We start from the raw sequence: 20361 nt of genomic DNA on the forward strand, positions 1-20361 counted from the left end.
ATATATTGTGTTTTAAATAAAAAGATTAATGTGATAAATATTATATATTAATAATGTGATAAGATGATAAATATAAAGAAAAAATAAAGTGTTGATTTGATATATAAAGATTGTAGATGTATATATATCATAGTTGTTCTTTTAAATGTGTTACAATAATAACAACTCAAAGCTTAAAACTGTTTTATCCATTAATAACATGTCATATTTCAACCAAAAGTCTAAAATCATTCAATTACCCACCCATGTTTGTTGTATTGGTTTTAAACCTCACTTTAATTAACTTCATTCAAATGAAATATCAATTTATCAAACACTTACCCCAATATTAAACATATCTTAGAATGAATCCAATAAAATATTGAAATTGTGCATCAACTAAGAAGTAATTTTTCGTCTCCATAATAATACATAATGAAGTGCTTCTTCCTCCATATCAAGTCATTCAAAAAACGTTTCATGAATTATTGACCAACCATTTTTAACCAACCATGAGAAGTGAGTGCTATAGTTGGTCAACTTTCATTCTCATATAGAACTACATCTGTCTTTAATTTATTAGATATATTTATTATTATTTTTTCATACATATCACTTATTAATACTACTAATTTAGTTTAAAATATAAAATTAAAGTCAAATTTAATACATTTAAATACAAAATTTATTTTAAAAAAATAAACATATTAAATAAACAAATTAATTATACTACACTATTTTCTTAATAAGAATGAAAAAATATAAAGGGAGTGAGGTAGTATTTATAAGCAATAGCATAGCATATATTGATTTCAACAATCCCCCCATGCTACATGTCTCTCTTCCCATATCCCTCCTCTCTTCGTAGCTAGCTTATCATATATATAGAAGCCACCAAGAGAAAGATATAGTAGACAACAACCCTCGAGAATGAACTCATCATGCCTTGTATTTCCAGTAACGTTGTTCATCATTATTTTCCTCACTTTTTGTGTATATAATCGAAACGAAGTACTTGTTCTGTTGCCTTCCATTAACCTCTTACATGATCTCAAAACTACTCTGGATTCGGCAGCACCAATTTTGTCGTCTTCCTCAGCTTCTAATGCTACTAACATCATCAAAGTGTGTCTTTTTTCTTTATATGACACGACATCATCCATTATATATGTTTCAAATTTAGTTAATTAATTATATGCATGCAGGGAGTGTGATGAGTTTAGTGAGAATTGAAGAAGAGTTGGGTGAAGCGAGAGTGTCTATTCGCAGAGAGATAAAAAGAAGAAGAAGAAGGAACTTCACAATCACATCAGAGACACTCAGAGGATGTGTTTACAGAAGCGCTTATGCGTTTCATCAGTTAAGTAATTGTAATTAATTATATATAGTTATTGTTTTTTTGGTCATGGTCGTAACTTTGGTGGCATGTTCTGAAATTGTTTAGAAGTCACAAAGAGATGTTGAAGCGATTCAAAGTGTGGACTTACAAAGAAGGTGAACCACCATTAGTCCACAATGGGCCCATGAGTTCAATCTATGGTATTGAAGGACACTTCATGACTGAAATCGATAATAGATTGAGCCCATTCTCAGCCCGCAATCCAGATGAGGCCCATGTTTTTATGCTACCTTTAAGTGTTGCCAACATTGTGAGGTACCTATACAATCCTCTCACCACCTACTCTCGAGATCAACTCATGCGTGTCACCATTGATTATACTAACATCATTGCTCACAAGTATGAATATTGGAATAGGACTAAAGGTGCTGATCATTTACTAGTTTCTTGTCATGATTGGGTAACAATTGCATACCATCAACCTCAACTATTTATATATATTTTTTGACACATTAATGATGTATAGTGTTTCATTTGTTGCAGGCACCAGAAATCTCAAGACACAATTCAGGTAAAGAGCTCTTCAAGAACTTAATAAGAGTGTTATGCAATGCCAACACATCGGAAGGATTTGATCCTGAAAGAGATGTGTCAATGCCTGAAATGAACTTACAAGGTTACAAATTAAGCTCACCAATTCCTAGCCAAGACTCCAACCATCGATCTATACTTGGTTTCTTTGCTGGAGGGGCTCATGGTATGATTAGAAAAACATTACTACAACATTGGAAAGGAAAAGATGAAGAAGTTCAAGTACATGAGTATCTTCCAAAAGGAATTGACTATTATGACCTCATGGGAAAAAGTAAGTTTTGTTTGTGTCCAAGTGGTTATGAAGTGGCTAGTCCTAGACTTGTGGAATCTATCAACACTGGATGTGTTCCTGTTATTGTTTCGGATAACTATCAATTACCATTTAGTGATGTTCTTGATTGGAGTAAATTTTCATTGCATATTCCATCAAAGAGGATAAGTGAAATCAAGACAATATTGAAAAGTGTTTCACATGACAAATACTTGAAATTGCATAGGAGGGTGTTGAAAGTTCAAAGACATTTTGTATTGGATCACCCAGCTAAACCGTTTGATGTGTTTCATATGATTCTTCATTCAATATGGCTTAGAAGACTCAATATTAGGCTACCAATTTGATATTTTGTTAGATACCAACTTGTGTATTGTATAAACTAGACAGAACTCTACTACACAATATCTAGTTATCTATTGAAATTATAAATTAATCCTTCTACTATTTTATTAAATATATTTAAAATAAAAATGAAATTTTTTGAAGTTATGGATTTTTAGAAAATGAAAATTTCGATACCGAATTTTTTAAAAACTGAAAGAACAATTTTTTATGTAATACAATGAAAGAAAAACAGATTAGCCCCGTCAATCCATGTAAAATTGGAAAATTTTGAGATACTTTTTTGTTTCAAATATTTAATATTTTAAATCATTCAAAATTTTGATTTATGTTTTGATTTTTTTTAAAATAAAAAAATTTCGAAATATATATCTATTTTTTAATACTGAGTGTTTGAAAAGATGCAAAATTCGGAATATTATTTAAGTATTTTTTATTGTTAGTGTCGGTGTTTCCATGTAAATATGAAAGCAAAGCTTGCAGCATATGTTCTGGGTTTAACTAAAGCGTCGAAGTTAACGTGGGCAAGCCGACGCTACTGTCTGTTCCTTACACAAAATTAGAAGTCCGGATTTCTTTATTTGTGAAATTTCTCAAATATTTTTTTATTGAATATTTTTAATTAAAAAAATGAAGGTGAGAATGGAATTTATTATTAATGTAGGGGGTGTAAAGTTTAAATATTGGAGTGATTTGTAAGGAGAATTACTCCAAACTAACTTTTACTTGGTCTAATTTAAAAATATTATGGATCAAACTATTTTATTTGTTTAACCTGAAAATTTTAGAAGCGAAAATTCAAAAGAAAAAAAAAAACAAATATAATGAGCTATTCCACATTTCCACTCACAAATACTTTCCATTAAATTTGCAAATAATTTTTTTTTTTTTGCAATTAGGACACATTATATTTCACATTTTTTGTTTCATATACAAGACTTTAGAATCAAACTCTAAACCACTTAATCAAAAGGTCTAAATTTTTATCAATCAAATCAATTTATTATTAATTATATTTCATGTTTATCTTTTATTAAAATTGTCATACTAAGTAGCAACTATTATATATATTTGATAAATAGATGTTAATATATTTGTTTTAAATGAGATGATAATACATATTATTTGAATATTGTGTAATTTCTTTTTTGCTATTGATTACTATTGTAGTATAAGATCTTGTATAAATTTCTTACTTTTCTAGAAAAAAAAACTTTTTTTTTATTTTATTTTTCATAAAAAATTGTGACAAATGAAAGTAATTACATTTTGTCAAATCGAATGGTAAAATAAAATGAAAGACATTGAGTTTCAAGTTACATGTAGCTCTCTTTTGTTTTCTAAAAAAAAAAAAAAGTTACAGGTAACTCTGCGGAAACCCAAGCAGAGAGAGAGAGAGAGAGAGAGAGGCACACATAAACCACAACACAACGCACACAGAAAAGCGCAAAACCTCAAATTAAAAAACACTCTCCTCTCTACTCCCTACCCGGAGCAGCTCCGAAGCTATGGCGGCCTTGGATCGCACCGACGAAGCAACAACCACCGTCCAATCCCGTCCACGTATTCCCTCCGGTGATAACTCCGTTTGGGCCGATGCATCTCCCCTCCTCCACGCCGCTTGTCAAGGTCCTTTCTCTTTATTATCATATTCATTCTTCTTCTCAATAAGGGTTTTCCATTACTTTCCACTTTTTCATTTTCCTTTCTCGCCTCTTCTTTTATTCAATACTAATGCTAATGCTGCAATGCAAATGCAAATCTCAATGCTTTCATTTTCGTTTTCAACTTCATCACTGCACATACTCTATTTTCTTTTTCCCCTTATTAGATAATTATGTTGTAGTTGCTCATTGATTTTCTTGCCTTTTTACTTAACAAATTCGAGGTTTATAAACTAGGATAATATTATTTGGTAATGTCCACAAAGGATGATTTTACAGTGTGTTTTGCGAATTGCAATTATCTTGTGCTCAATTAGATGTGTTTTTTTTTCAACCAACCTTTTGTGCTGCAGATCTTCAAGAGGGAGACCTTATTCACGGAGATAATTTCAATCTCTTTGCTGCCATGTCTGCTTTGGAGGTATTCTTTTTATTTTGCTCACTGCAATTTCAGTGGGAGGTTTTTGGTTTTCTGTGGTCCTTTTACATGCATTTGATTTTATAGAATCATACAATTTTTTTGCTATAAATAATTAGGTCATTTCGAAATAATAAGGTAATAATAATTAGCTTAACTTACTGATGCGCATGAAATATCTAAATATGTATCGTGTATGTAGAGAAGCTGTTGGCTGTTTTTAATACTGTCTTGTGTATCCTTGATCTGTATGAACTATCTATTTTATTTGATATTTTTTAGATAATGGATCCAAAAATGGATTCGGGTATGGCTTCCACATACTACTCTCTTGATGAAGCCATTGAGAATGGTGCTGCTCCGGTTCCTATCAGTACTGATAAAACTACCGATGTTCGATGCATTATTGACATCATGGACCATCTATTAGCATGTGAGGTATTTTCTTTATGTTGCCTCTGCATTCTTCTATATATTGTTACCTTGTATTGAATAAGCATAACTTTAGTTTTCTAGACTTGATTTTTTCAAGGTCTCAAAAATAACAACACTCTATTCTATCTGAAACATAAATAAACATCTTCATGCTTGAGGTTGATGACATTGTAATCTTGATATGATGCTCTTTGGTCTCTCTATTCCATTTGTTTTTTTAGAATAAATATGCTTTGTATTTTAATGCTCTGAGTTAATCGAAATCTACCCTTTGTTGATTTATTCCCCCCTAGAAATATGTTAAAATTTTATCCAAATAAGCATAAAGTTTTAGTCAAATAGAAAACTAGAATTGTATAAACACAATTTTTTGAAAATGTAAAAGTAGCAACATTTGTTTGTGACAGATTCAATATCTTTGTCTGTACTAGAAAAGTCTTAATTATTTGTTTTTCTTGTCTTTATCTAGTTGTCATTTGATATTTCAGGCAACATGGCACAAAGGTCATTCACTGGCACAAACTGTCTATTCTTGTCTGTATCTCCTACAGCCTGAAAGGACATCATCGCATGCCCTGTTGCACTCTTACTGCCAAGTCATACGCGCAACCTGCAAAGCAGTTCTTTCAGTTGTATCAGATTCACGTACACATGAAGTAACGTATTCCAACAGCTCTTTCTTTTTATATCTGTTATATAGGATCATATTTCTGGTTTCATTACATGTTGGAGTTTTTAAATTTCTTCTGTTGGGTCAAATATGTAATAGTTTTTCTTCTTTTGGGAGAACTTGGCTGTTTATTGTGTTGTTTCTATTCACTAAATTGCATAGAATGTTAGGATTCTTGATTTCATCATATATTTATATGGATCTTAAGCTTTGTAATATTTATGGGTCACTGGAAATTTAATCTGACATGCAGCCTTCCTCTAAGTGGATGACATATAGATATGCGGCCTTAGTTGTTTGATCTCATAATGTATGTTCTATATGTATTTTCTATGAGCTGTATATTCGAGAAAACAGATGTCGCTATATTTATTTTTCGCTAAAAAATAGTTATATTTATTTGTCAGGAAGAAGATCTATTTATCATGGCATATGGACTTCCTCTGAGTAGAGATGGAAATGAAAGGTGTACAGCAATGTTAAATGCTGTTGAAGAGACAATATGTCGTCAGTTGCGTGCTTGTAAAGCCTCATCATCAAAACGAAGAGTGTCAGAAGGTAATTGCTTGTTGAAACCTTAACATGCTTTGGTGGGGTCTTATATCATGATATTGTTGTAGCTTTCAACTAGTTTTGCAGAAGGGAATGTAGTTGCCACTTAAAAAGAAAAACAGAAGTAGAAATAAGAAGTTAGAGTTCAACAACATAGACATTCCTTTTGTTGTCCATAACTTATGGGGCTAGTTATCACAGTCTTTATGCTTCATAGCTTTCAAAATCAAAGTCATATCCTGTCTTTCTCTCCAAATACAAAAAGGGTGCAACATATGCTTATGCCTTAGTTGAGTTGTGAGCTATTTGGTTGCAGATATAGAGCCACTTCAAAATAATCCTGATCTGGAAGAAGGATACTGCAAAGCGCTTTTATGTCGATTACGTTTTCGTAAGGTTTTTTCCTGTGATTACTCTCTTTATAAAGTTATGCAAAATTGTAAATAATGTAGAATTACACTCATGCATAGTTTATGATTGGATATGGGTTGTATCTTTGCAATATAGTTAATCAATCCACACATGTCAAAGACGATAAAGATTGTAATATTATCATAAGGCCTTTCAACTTTCCTTCATTATTTGAAACTTACACATTATTTGAAACTTGTCACCCATTGGAACCTCCTATATCGTGAGATGCATAGGCATGGTATGGGTACATTACAATTTACAAGTACCCGGTACGATTACGGGTACAAGATACAACAGTTTTAGAGAAACTAAACTATCCTCATGTATTTTTTTATTTCAAAATTCCCCTCTTATTTATTCCTATAAACCTTAACATGTTCCACAACACCTTTTTTTTTTTAATCTTTCTAAAAGCTTTTTCACTCCAGTTCATTCATTTAAGGTTTCTCCTACTACATACCAAAAGATTAGACAGTATTTTTGGAAAACGCGGTCACTGGTATAAGAAATTAATTTAAGAAAAACACAACCACTTCTGTTCTAGATTTTTCCATATTTTGATAGGAACCGGTGCTATACCAGATTTTAAGCAGGTCCATCTCATTCTGAAAAATGCAGCAAGGGACACCACTGTATCCTCTTCTTTTTTTTACATCAGCAAATTCAATGATTTAGTTTGATTTGGTTGATGTGGGGTATAATATTAAATTAATTTTGTCCCCTCCTACAACTTAAACAGAGGAGTGTTTAATGTTATTTTCCTTCCCTTCCCCTCCCCTACTCTCCCTTCATTAAAACCTTTACCACCCCATGAACCAACTAGTGCGTTAGAGTACTTTTATTTAGTATGTTACTATGTTTGTGCTTCAGTTTTCTGATAATTTTACCATTCATTAATTTACAGTTTCAACATTTTCTTGTCAACTAAGCACTCTTTCTTTGACTGAATAAAATCACCACATTTGATTTTCTTTCAGCATTTTTACCATCTTTTGATGTCTATGAAACGACCCCAAGGAGCAGGTTTGGAGTTGGCAAGGGAACACATAGCTTCATGTATTTCAGAGATTGATCACATTAGAAAATCTGCTGACTTTCTTAGAGCTAATGCTCCAGAAATGTCCGAACAAAATATAACTACAACTGCATCTGGTTGTCAACCAATTGGATTTGATGCTAGTTTAAATTCTAGGTTATCAGCTCCAACACCACCACGGTCAATTAAAATTTTCTGTTGGGAAAAGGTAAGTTTTTAGAGGATTACTTTTAGTGCATGAAACTTAATTCCATATTACAACATTTCCAGTTTATCTCTTCCAGGCTCTCGAATATTTTGTGAAACTCCTTCATGATCTAGACATTATATGTTCCTACTCATTAAACCCATCGTTGGAGGCTGCCTTGCTCTTTGTGGTTAAATTCCAGAAATCTCAACCTGATTTGGTTTCTAGAGCTCATCTTCAGGTGGATCTTAAAATGCTTCTTGATTTTGCTTGATTTGATGAGTGTTCTCCTATCTTATTAACTGTTATTGTGAATTATATAAAAAAAAAACTGTTATTGTTAATCTTCTATATAGACAAGCAATTTAATTATCAAATATTTATTACGATGACTTTTCTTTTTCTGACTGCTGCCCTTTATGAGACAGACCAAGGAAGAGAAACATATGTATTCTTTTTTTAACATTAGAATTTTTTCCTTATACCTTATTTAATATATTGAAAATAATATGAAAGATTTTCTACATTATATGTTGTGGGATCAGCTTTTCCCAAATGTATTATAGACCCAATGTGTCTGATCTTTCAAGATTGGTTAAGGTCAACGTCAACAATGTAATTGTATATAACATTAATTTTGATGCATCTTGATGTCATAGTAAACGATTATAGATTAACGTCAAAATTTATAGTTATGATGAATATGATATTAACTTTTTATCCGATGGCTAATTTTGAAAAATATTTATCCGACACGGTGTTGTTGAATGAGTGTAATTCTTAGTGTAACTCTTTTGGTGTAATTTGATCCCTCCTATATATATATATAGATATATATATATCTTTGTTTACCATGTCTGTTAATTACCCAAAAACTAGTAACGTTAAAGAGTTTGTAGTATGGTATAAAAGGGAAATTGCAGGTCTGTCTATCGAGATGATAGCAGAGTCTGGATATTTTATTACAAGTAAGAAATGAAAAATGCAGAAAATAAAAGGTAGCCTAGGTAATTTGAGAGGCCTTGTCTCTCCTAAGTCCCAAGTTCTAACAGAATTCCAACCTACCTTTCTCTCTCCTAACCTTTCCGTTAGTGCCCATTTACACCCATGTTTTACTCCTCCTTTCCCACTATTCACACCTTCCAGCTCAGCAATTGTTAAAGTTGTAAATGAAAGAAAATGAGAGAAAGTTGTTTACTGAATATTCTTTTGTTATTGCATTATTGATTTGTTACTGTTACAATAGATTGAGCCCTATTATATATTGCTTCAGATCCATAACAGAATTTGAACTGAAAGCTAACAAACTAGAACTAACTGAAGCTTCTAGAAAGCTAAGCAGTTAGATAGGCCAGCTGTCACATGACAGTGAAACTAAACTGAAACAGAAAATACACAAGGATGGGCTTTAATTTAAGCCCATGCTATATACTAACTCTAACAGCAATTAGTTACTTCTCCCTCCAAAGCCTTCCACGTCATTAAACTTATGTAATTCGAGGGGTTCACTCCTCTCTCTAAGTTTTGATCCAGTGTATTTTTTCCTTCTTTCATAGACTTATGTAATTCAAGGGGTTCTCTCAACGTCAACCAAAATATGACCGAGTAATCCACGCTTGCAAACTTACATCCATTGAATCAATATATTAAGGAAATCATTGTCCATGGCTAAGCACCAGATTTTTCTTGTAAAACTTGCACTTCGGGAAAACTTATAACTTTGCTAGAGACACACGAAGCAACATATTAACTCTTCATGCATCTAGTTGCCACGTTGACCTTTGTCATTGGTTTTGGTCCTTTGCTTCACTATTTCTTTGCTTGTAAAAGCATGCTTGATATGCATGGTAGTGAAATTTAACTTCTATTATTTTAACTCTGTTCTCCAAGCTTGACCCGTTAAATCCTGTTATCAGCTTCTTCTGGTCCAGAACGGTAAACTCTTTGGTCGGTATCCTATGTTTTCTATGATCAGTAGAGCTGCTGGATTACCTGAAGTCGCAGAGAATCACGACATTCAGAAAAATGAGTTTATGGTGCAACTTGAACAGGTAATGAAATTAGAGTTGTTTGTTATGCTATTCTATTTGAAGTCTACGTATCTTTCACTCTTTTGCACGTATAAGTTCAAACTTGTTTTGTAGACATGGATGCTTTTAAAATGAGCAACATTTTTTTGAGTTAAACTAAAATTGGCTCAATTACTGCCTTTAAGTTTGTGCGAAAGTGTAATTAATTTTTAGAGATTGATGATATAAAGCAGATGCTTTTTTTGTTTGATTTTATTATTATAAATCACTTTAATTTTAAAAGGTAGTTCTAATTACAGTTTTTAAGAAGTTGCTCTAAGTAGATTATTAAAATAGTCATAAATTTTGATTTTTTAAATGCTTAAGCTAACACTCCAAAAATTAAAAGTTTTTTAAAAAATAAAATCGATTTTTTTAATAAAAAATAGAAACAAATGAGCATTTACTTTTTTTTAATCAACCTAAATTTTGACTCAAGAACGGTATCATTCAAATATGAACTCCTTTCCCATAAGAAAAGGGTATGCAACTCACGATTTTAATTAGACACTTTTTATATTTTGTACGATATTATGGATGCAGATGGTGATAAATTTACTCAAAATTATTTGTACGAATGCTGCATGGCAAAGGCGTAAGCTGGGTAAAATGCTTCAAGACTGGCGTGTCACCTTTGTACAGGTGTGTCCACACCATAACATTCATTCTAGATGTTACATTCTATTATAAATAACACCTTGTCTGTTAAGAATTTGAATTAGATTTTAGGAAGATTTTGATGAATTCTTCTTAATTCTTATTCTATTTTGGCACAAGTGTCAGAAACGCTGAAACTGAAATTATAGTATTTGGGATTTTTTTTTTAATTGGCATTATCATATAGAGACAAACTATTTTCTCTATTTTGCAATTGTAGCATTTTTTCTTCATTTTGATTCATGAGTCACTAGTGTTTGTTTTCCACAGTAGGAAACTCCCCCCCCCCTAAAAAAGACAAATGTTTAGGGAGAGGATAGAAAATTTGGTTGGTATAGGCGAAGAGATCAAATGGTCAAGCATTTGGTGTACATGTATAGGATTACTTTATATAGTTAATGTGAAGTGATATATTTTATGACTACCCAGAAATTCATTTGACGCCAACCAATATTGATCTAATCCTGCATTCCACTCTGCAGCTGGAGCTGGCTTTCAAGAAGGAGTTTGGAAACACTTCAAACAACGAGGTAACAATTATCCCATGAGTTTCAAACAATTATTCCTTAAAATTGTTTATAATTGTTTGGCTGAAACTGGTGCTTATAAAATATTCAATTATCCCATGAGTTTGAGAAGTCATAAAATGGAAAGAGTTTTAATTTTAAGGAATTATCCCATAAGGAATTTTCCCTTCAGGTATAGAGGGAGGAAAAAATACCCAAAATAATTATATTGATATTGATGTTTGTTAGAATCAAATCTTAATATTTACTATTAGGATGCAATTATAATTTATAATTAGGACTAAAACATATAATTAGGATTAGAATTAGCAAATCCAATCAATCAACATTTGATGTACTTATTATATATGCTATTATTATAAATGATGTGGGTGTCATCTGATTTTTTTTTTTGAACGGCCAATGTTAGTATTATGCTAGAGGTAGGAGTCGAACCCAAGACCACGTTATCACTCCAGTCCCGAACTCTCTTTCCTCAGCCACCAAACCAACCTTGTATCCCTTGTCTGTTAGCTATTATCACTGAACTGGTTCATTAGCTAATATGTAATATTGCTCTATTCTGGCAGAATATAAGTTTCAAAATATACCAACATATTCTTGTGTGGGTGGAAGAGCAAACTTACTGGATAGCTTTTCGATTTCTCATTGTGGGATTTGAATTGGAACTCTATTCTGTCCATGATTATTGCATGGTGTACTGGTATATTTATATTGTGTTGATCAATCTTGCGGAGAAGAAGCATCTCCGGATGGCAATGAGCAGTGGTGCTGGTATGTGTTACAGTAGTGCATCATGAGTTTTTTATTTTATGAAAGTGCTGGTGTGAGAAGGAATGCTTTGTTTTATGTTCATGTACAAATTATTGACTTCCACAGTAGTATTGTAACTGTGCTTGTAGTTGCATGACTTTAAAGAAATATGGTGTCGCTGACTTCAATATGTATATATGCTTCTTGTTGATCAGGTAAAAAGAAGTCAAAGAAAAAAAGAGATTCCTTAAAAGATGCGGGAGTTAATTATCAGATCTCAGCACCTGTCAAGTTTCTTCAGAGCCAAATATATCTAGCTGAAGGTTTAGCCATGGTAATTCTGCTTATGTTTTCTCAATGATGTTGACTTTAACGGTTTCTTCTAGGAATTTTGATTTGATGGCTTGAAATTTCTTCCCGCATTTGTAGGTTCTAGAGCTAGAGTTTAGTACTCTGTAGGTGAAAACTGAACCCTATTTTACCTAATTGATAATTCTTTTTCTGTTACTAAATTAACATGATCACGTCGACTGTGTGTATATCATAATTTACTTTAAAGTTTAAACTACGTAGTTTTCCTACTTTGTTATGTGATTCAATTTAGTGGACTTACATTCTGCAGCAATCCCATTATTTTTCTAGATGCTGGCTGCTTTGAGGAATGAGGGCAGAATTGTTCCACCACAAAGCCCTTTCAGTACAGAACATGAGGTAAGGTTTTCTGTTTTGCCACATGCAGTTTTCAAATGTATTAAAAACTTTGTTAAAGCGTTGCGAAGGGAGTTTGATAAAAACTAAAATTCAGTGCTGAATTTTTAGTGTTGGATTAAGTGAAAAAATTTGGTGTTTGGAAAGCTTTTTCCTCTCAAAGTGCTGAAATAATATGCAACGGAACTATTAGTATCGAGATGAATGAACAAGGCTACACTAAAGGCAGCTGTTGCAATTAGAGTGTTGTCTTGTCTGAACCCATTCAGTAACCTATCAGATTTGATTGTTTTGAGTAGGTTTTTTACTTATTTCATTTTATCATTCATTGATCAATCCCCGCTAAAGTAAGCTCAATGGTAAATCTTTCCATGATCAGCAATGTATTTAGTTTTCAAATCGGTCATAACTCATAATCCTCCTTTTGTCTTTTCAAACCAGCTAAGGATCATATATTCCAAACATCAGATACTAAATTATGGTTTCACACTTGCCATGATTACCTTCCTGTGGCTGAGATGAAACAAATTTATCTAGTGAATAATATTGTTTTTTTTTTAAATGTTTTGCATGAATACACTTGTAGTCTTGCCATGTTGATAGGAAAATAAAATCTAGGATATATTGTTCTAGATTTAGTGGTTTTTCTATATTCTCGAGGAGAAACCTTCAATTAATTATCTAAATAGCATTTAGTGGTTTTTCTATATTGTCGAGATACTTTTTAGTGATTGCTTTTGAAAGATTCAGAGATATTGAGTAAAATGTATATTTGGTTATTCTTGGAAATAACATGTATATGTAGCTCAAAAGACAAGATTGTGTATGTTAACCCTCAGCCTCAAACAGCAGTGGCACTATGAAAGTACTTATGTTTTGAATCAAGCTTTTCATTTGCAAGTGAATTCACGTCTAGATATTTTTTTCAGATATTTATCCAGCAATTTGAGCTCTTACTGAAAGCTTGCCTTCCTGATGGCATCTCATATCTGACATACAAGGAGTCAACCGCCAATGCTAACTTCTCTGTGAGTATTCTTTTGAAGACTATTGTGTTGTTTTTTGAAGAGACAGACATTTATTTGTTTGTTTCTCCTTCAGACCCTAGTTATGTGTGATTACTTCAAGGAAGCTCAGAAAATTGCAAAAGAGTTGAAAAGTAGTTTCCCCAATGACCCCGACATGATCGCTGAGCTGAAGAGAATAGAGCAAGTAGCAGAACGCAACAACATTGCCTTGAATGTCATTTGCCGGCTAGGAACACCCGATCCATCGGTTAAGATTTCTTTTACGTTATGCCATCATCCTTTCTTTGCTACTGCTATTGTGAAGAGATCTTGATGGCAGATTCAACCAATTTTGCAACAATCATAGGGTGTTAGGAGCGAATGGCTTATTTAGCATTTGCAGCAGTTGCAACACTAATATTTATTCAAACAAATTTTGTGGTTCATATATTAGATTGAAATTGTAATTGTTTTAGGAAAAAATAATTTATAGCAATTTTCACTGTGGCAAGAAACAATTTTTTTTTTTAAATTCCGGGGCACTCGGAATAGAGGACTTGTTACAGTTTGTTTCAGATATTGAGAGGTTTCAAAAGTAATTTCAGTTAGAGTAAGAAAAATGTGAACAATTTTTTTGAAAAACTTTAATATAATTATTATAAAAAAATTCATTAGAAATGCCCTTTTTTTTCTTTTTTTTTTTCTTTTAAAGAAAAGCACAAACGAGTGGTCAAGTTGGAATGTTAAAAATCTGTCACAATCACATGAGCAGAGTCAAGCGTACCTCCTCAGGTCAGCGCTTCATTGGTCATTATTTTAGCCAGCCCAGCCACCAGAATTGAACAATCAAACTGCCGTTTAAGGTATAATATTGTAAATGTATTGCTTGTTTAAAATGACATTTTATAAAACAGTACTATTTAAAATATTTTTATAAAGCAAAAATGAATGTACTGTGTTAAATAAAGTTGGAGTCCAAAGTTATGGGAACAGAAAAATATTTCTGTAGATAATAAGATATTCAACTTGTATTAAAGAAATTTCCTCAAAAAACAAAACTTTTATTTAAGAAATAAAAGGCCATAGAATTATGAGTGTTTTTCTTTTGTAACTAATATAATTCTTTTAAGTTTTATTCCAAAAAAAAATCTTATCCAAAAAATAATATTTATTTTTTCATAAATTTTTTTTTGAGTGAAATAATAGTACATCAGTCTAAAGTAATAAATACCAATAAATTCACTAAACACTTAAAAAATTACATTTCCCTCTATCCATCTAGTGGATTTATACAAGAAATTGTTCTAATTAGATAATGGAAAACACACATGTTTAAGTATTTAAAAGAACTTATAAAAAATTATTTATGATATGTACCCAAAAAATGGTTTATCATATGTCTATAAAATATTTTCGGATTTGTTTTAATCAACTTCAAATTAACTTATGAGAATAACATATAATACGAAAATGATTTAGTCGTTTTTTTTTCATTATAAAAAATAACATGTATAATTACTTAATTAAACTGTTGATATATGCGTTTGAGTGAGCTATGTTTTTTTAAGAAATTTAGGGGGCGTTTGTGAAATGTGATTTTTTGTGAACAAGATTTTATAGTTGGGATGTTATTGTTCCAAAAAAAAGTTTGATGTAAAAAAATTCTAGATTATCTAATCCACCGCCAAAATAAAAAATACTTGAATCACTTATAGTCAAACTAAGGTTTCCTCACGAAATAAATTTTGATTAAAAACGTCCAAACATTAATTATTTTATGAAATCTCATTCAGAACAAAGCGATGGTAAGGAGAGGGCCTGTGGATGTCATGATAGTGACCTCTATGTTTTAAAAATTTATTTAGTAGTGGCATGTTTAATATTACATTTTAAATCCCCCTATTTGATAACCTCCATTATTGAATATTTAAAAAAAAGTATGGTATGAGAAAACATATACCGTCAAATTTAAATCTTTTAAATGAATTTAAGTTATTTTGAAAGATTAATATTTATAATTGTGCACCGAAATACATATAGTGGTGACTAGCATTTTGATGGTTGGAGGTTTGCTACAATCATTGACGTACAAAGCATGTATATTAAAGCCACCTAAACTTTATTTGCCACCTTTAAAATAAGATAAAACATGTTATCAGAAAATGTGAATTGATTAATTGTATATGAATTTAATTATTATCTGGTAAAAAACTAAAATAGTTTTACATATACATCCAATCGGTTATTATCATTTAGATATTTGTGTAGGTATAATTAAAAACAATATTATGACATGAGATTAGATGTCTATATATAACTTTTTTACATTATTGATTCGTGGATTTAAATTCCAAAACGCTATGTTAAGAAAGAAAAAATTGTTTTACTTGATGTTTGTTAATGGATGAAGTATCAAAGTATGAATAATAAATTATTTCATCTCCCCTCTCTCAATTACTGTATACTTTATTCCTGCTCTTATTATCTTCAATTTTATAGAGTATATGTTTGAAAATTGTGATATGGATTGAGGACTACAAATATGTCTACTTGATGCACTGCAAAATTGGGCTCTGCTTGGCTCCATGGTCAACGTCCAATAGAAGTCATTATATATTGATATTAATTCTTTAAATTTTTACAGCAAATGAGCTCACATCAAATTAAATCCAAGTTGTCTGTGTATGACAATTAAGGGTGCTTAGAGATTTTTTTTTTTTTTAAGAAATAAAAATAAAATATTTTTTTTACCCACAAATTATCAGCTCTTGAAACTTCGGCCATATTAAATTTAAACAATTGAATTAAAACATATTAAATTTAAATAATTATTTTACCTATAATTTAAATTGTGATTCGTTACATTGTGACACAACGACAAAATTAAGAATTTATATTTAATAGCATTTATGTTTAATCTGTTCTTTTAAACTCAAATACCTTTTTTTTTAGAAAATAGTTTTTTTATTGTCAAGACAAGAGATCGACACTTGAAAATATAATGGTGACATTATCATTAGTTTTATTAATTTTAAAATAAAAATCAATAAATTTTAACGGTGTAAATTTTGTACATGTGTTCAATCATATTTAATGTCTACATCCCTTCAAAAAATATCTACCTATCTATATAATGTGATATATGTATATAGTATATGATTGGATATGTATATATAAACTGTTTTTAGATTGATAATACATAGTAATTTAGTTATTAAATAAAATAAAGAAGTTATTTACAAAAATTAAACAGGATTGAAGAGTTTGGTCATGCATATGAAATAATTAATCTCACCGTATAATTAAAATCCCTATTTAAATTTATAGTAGATATCTTAAGTGAATTTTTTGAAATTTTAATAACCGTTTTATTTTTAGTCTTAATTGAAAAATGATGTCTTCATAATCCATAATTGAGTAAATAAATTTTAACTAATTAAACTTATAAATTTTTCCAACAATTCACTTATAATTAGAATTTGTTTGTTGTTAGCATCTGTATTAGATGTCTCCTTTATTAACATATAATTTCTTTTTCTGTAACAAAAAAACAATCCTTTTATAAACATTTATTTAAGTGTAGTTATAACAGACTAATCATGTGATTGATCAAGATTACCAACATAATTAGAATATCAATTAATTTTTACAGTTTATTTTTATAAAAATAAATAAAATCGACTGGACTTCATTAATTGAACATTACATTACATATGTGTTCATTCATAACTTGGGTAGCTTCAAGCATTAATTTAACACGTGCGAAATATAAATATGATTTGCTTAGAAAAACATAAAGAAATGTTTGAGTTGGCAGAATGAAAACATAGAAGTCCTCGCTGTTGACAATCACATCACATGGCCAATTGTTGCCTGCTTGCATCCAACACATAATCACTGGACTCTCCTGACATGTAACACTAAACACAATATTCAATGTTTAATTCAGATTTAAGGAAGATAACAACTATTAGTCCCATTAATTGGAAAATCATTCCATAATTATAGCAATTGGCTTTACTCGTAAGAATCATTTTATCTAATTTATTTTCGAAATATTTTTCTAATAGATAAAATATAATTCATATTCATATATATATGTGTCAAATTTTATTGAAATTTTCTAAACAGATTATGTTTTTAATTAGGGAAAATCACACTTCTTTGGTTTTATAATTAAGACAAATTCCACTACCTTGGGATTCGTGCATTACTTTTATAATTGCACGGTGATTGGTGGCAATAACTGACCGGTTGCGTTTCAAGGGCCTTCCCACCACTTAACAAAGTACATCAATCATTTTCTTTTTAAAAAAACAAAAATTTGTCTTTGAGAAGCTTTTTTTTTTTTATAAATAAAATAGTATTTTATCAGTTTTACAATATAAAAATGATCAAACAAATTAATATATTTATAGAAATTCTAAATTAAATACATTGATTTTATTTAATTTATTCTTATTTATATTTCAAGATCGAAATGGTGATTGTTAACATTATTTCTATATAACATTTAATAAGTGAATTAAAGATTTAATAATATTATGTAATTCCTTGTCAAAGAAAAAATAGTTTTTTAATTCATTTGTTTAACTTAATCAATAATAATCAGCTAGCTGGCGCTATTGTTATGAGGTTTTTTTGTTTTTAAGCAATTAATATATTTATCTTTCATCTACAATTTTAATCTAAAGAAAACAAGGGCTTTTGTCTCGATTAAGTAATTACAAAGCTACTTGTTGATTGAGGAAATTATACCAACCGAAAACTGATCAGCTTTTTTTCTCCAAACAATTCCTTTCAGTACTATCCCTCTGAATTACATATGATTAATGGAAGGTCACCGCACTTAATTAGCACTAAATGTTACCACTTTTTTCAGCCACTTATTCTTGGAGATATCTTGTCCTTTTTTTTTCTCACAACCATTGGGATAACTGCCCAAATTAATTTCATAAATCTTACTGAATTTCATTACAAATATTCAATTATAATTATTTTTAAAATTATGTATAAATAATTATGATTTATTGACTTAAAATGTTTTACATCGACAATATTTTTCGATTAATCTCATAAATTAAAGAATTAAGTATATTTTATGTTATTAGTCAAAAAAAATATATATACTTTTATCCTACAAAATATGATTATTTTTAACTTACTTTTTATTAGAAAAAATATAATTGACCTCTTTCACATTTTTTAAATTTGCCCTATAAATTTCTTTTGCTCACCTAAGAGATTAAATTAAAATTTAGGTCAATACATAAAACAAATACATTTTTTGAATAATGTAGCCTCAATATTGTAATTAAATGACAATTTTAATATTAAAATATTAAATGAATATATTAAATAATTAATTATTTTTAAATAATTAATTGAAAACAAAAATTGGTAGGGTGTCATGCAGACACTGTGTTATTTAAAAAGTTCATGTCACAAGTTATCTTAAATATTCGTCTTTCGATGGATAAAAATAATGACAATAGCCATTTTTAAAAATATGAATAAGTGGAGACTTTCTTTAAGAGGAAAAAATTATATTTTGAATTTTAATCCTCTATTTATCATAAAAAGCAGATTTTAGTAATTCAGATTTTGATTCATAGATAAATAAAATTTAGCAAATAAATACTCTTGATTAGAATTTTAATTTTATTTTTTAATTACTCTTGATTATTTTTTAATTGAAATTTATAAATTATTTGATATCAATCATTTGGTTAGAAAAAAAATTATTACAACTATAAATCATATCAAATATGTTATGAAGGGATTATAAATATAGTTAATGCTCTTGTAAATATATATATATATATATAATTCTAAATTTAATAATAAAACGGACCATTGAGGTGTGAGACGGCAAAAATTATAATTTAGGTTCAATAATTTGTTTTTCTTCATTTTTTATAATATATAAAGGTCAAACATGTTAGCAAAAATGCTAAATTTACAACACACATAGGGCCATACTTGCTGACAAAAGGACCCAACAACCCTCAAAGTTAGCTTCAGGTCTCAATCAGGCTAATCCTTAGAGAATAGGGTATAAATGCTAAAAAATTAAATTTAGTAAGAAATAACTTTTGGATGTTTTACCAATTCCATCTACGGTCTAGTATATAAAATATTAAGTTTCAACAATAAAGACATCCACAATCCTAAACTCATTGTCTCGCTAATTAAATTGCTAGAATTTTTAAATGTTTGCTTCCATAAAAAGTGAATCTCTATGCAAAGAGTGTGAGAGGATAAGAAGTAATCATGCACTAAAGATAAAATCATAAAGGAAAAATGTTTATTTACCATTTGATTTTATTTATCTACCTCTAATACATTAGCTAAAATTAGAATATGGTAATGTATTTTATAGTTCCTGAAGTTAGGACCCGATAAAAATAAATAAACATAGAAGTTAGATAAACATTCAGCATCACAAAGAGATATTGACACCAATCTACATCTATATTGAAAAATCAATTGAATTTTTTAAGTAAAAACGAGTACAAAGTTAAGAGGTGCATTTCACAAGGTGAATATATGTATTTAGTATTTTAGAAATGTGAGACAGTTAATGTCCATTATAGTATATTCATGCATAAAAATCATTTTTCTCTCGTATAAACATATAGACTTGATGAAAAAGTGAAGTATCTTTATTTTTGAGTGATCATGTAAAGAGTTGAGAAATTATTAATCGAGCCATGACAAGTGAGATGAAGTTGTG

At 30.0% G+C, this 20361-nt stretch overlaps 2 protein-coding genes across 4 annotated transcripts; both read left to right on the forward strand.

Annotated features, from left to right (window-relative positions):
- Positions 1 to 806: 806 nt before the first annotated feature.
- Positions 807 to 2614, forward strand: LOC101494628 (probable glycosyltransferase At5g20260). Its single transcript, XM_004508394.4, has 4 exons — positions 807 to 1104; positions 1185 to 1338; positions 1424 to 1778; positions 1862 to 2614. Exons 2-4 carry the CDS (start codon positions 1193 to 1195, stop codon positions 2528 to 2530), a joined length of 1170 nt encoding a protein of 389 aa, XP_004508451.1. The 5' UTR covers positions 807 to 1104; positions 1185 to 1192; the 3' UTR covers positions 2531 to 2614.
- A 1257-nt stretch (positions 2615 to 3871) lies between these two features.
- On the forward strand, positions 3872 to 14245 carry LOC101494942 (uncharacterized). 3 transcript variants are annotated; one of them, XM_012718090.3, is made up of 16 exons: positions 3874 to 4157; positions 4546 to 4613; positions 4893 to 5048; positions 5534 to 5701; positions 6123 to 6273; positions 6584 to 6663; positions 7659 to 7925; positions 8002 to 8145; positions 9821 to 9955; positions 10517 to 10615; positions 11113 to 11160; positions 11727 to 11931; positions 12126 to 12244; positions 12553 to 12621; positions 13548 to 13646; positions 13720 to 14245. In XM_012718090.3, exons 1-16 carry the CDS (start codon positions 4037 to 4039, stop codon positions 13957 to 13959), a joined length of 2169 nt encoding a protein of 722 aa, XP_012573544.1. In that variant the 5' UTR covers positions 3874 to 4036; the 3' UTR covers positions 13960 to 14245. The 3 variants fall into 3 exon arrangements, 2 of the variants coding, with proteins under 2 accessions (XP_073219978.1, XP_012573544.1); XR_001144336.3 differs by lacking the exon at positions 13720 to 14245 and having other exon boundaries at positions 3872 to 4157; positions 12533 to 12621; XM_073363877.1 differs by lacking the exons at positions 12553 to 12621; positions 13548 to 13646; positions 13720 to 14245 and adding an exon at positions 12340 to 12369 and having other exon boundaries at positions 3872 to 4157.
- The last annotated feature ends 6116 nt before the right edge of the window (positions 14246 to 20361 follow it).

The sequence above is a fragment of the Cicer arietinum genome, chromosome 7 (genome assembly GCF_000331145.2).
Source record: "Cicer arietinum cultivar CDC Frontier isolate Library 1 chromosome 7, Cicar.CDCFrontier_v2.0, whole genome shotgun sequence".
Taxonomy (NCBI): domain Eukaryota; kingdom Viridiplantae; phylum Streptophyta; class Magnoliopsida; order Fabales; family Fabaceae; genus Cicer; species Cicer arietinum.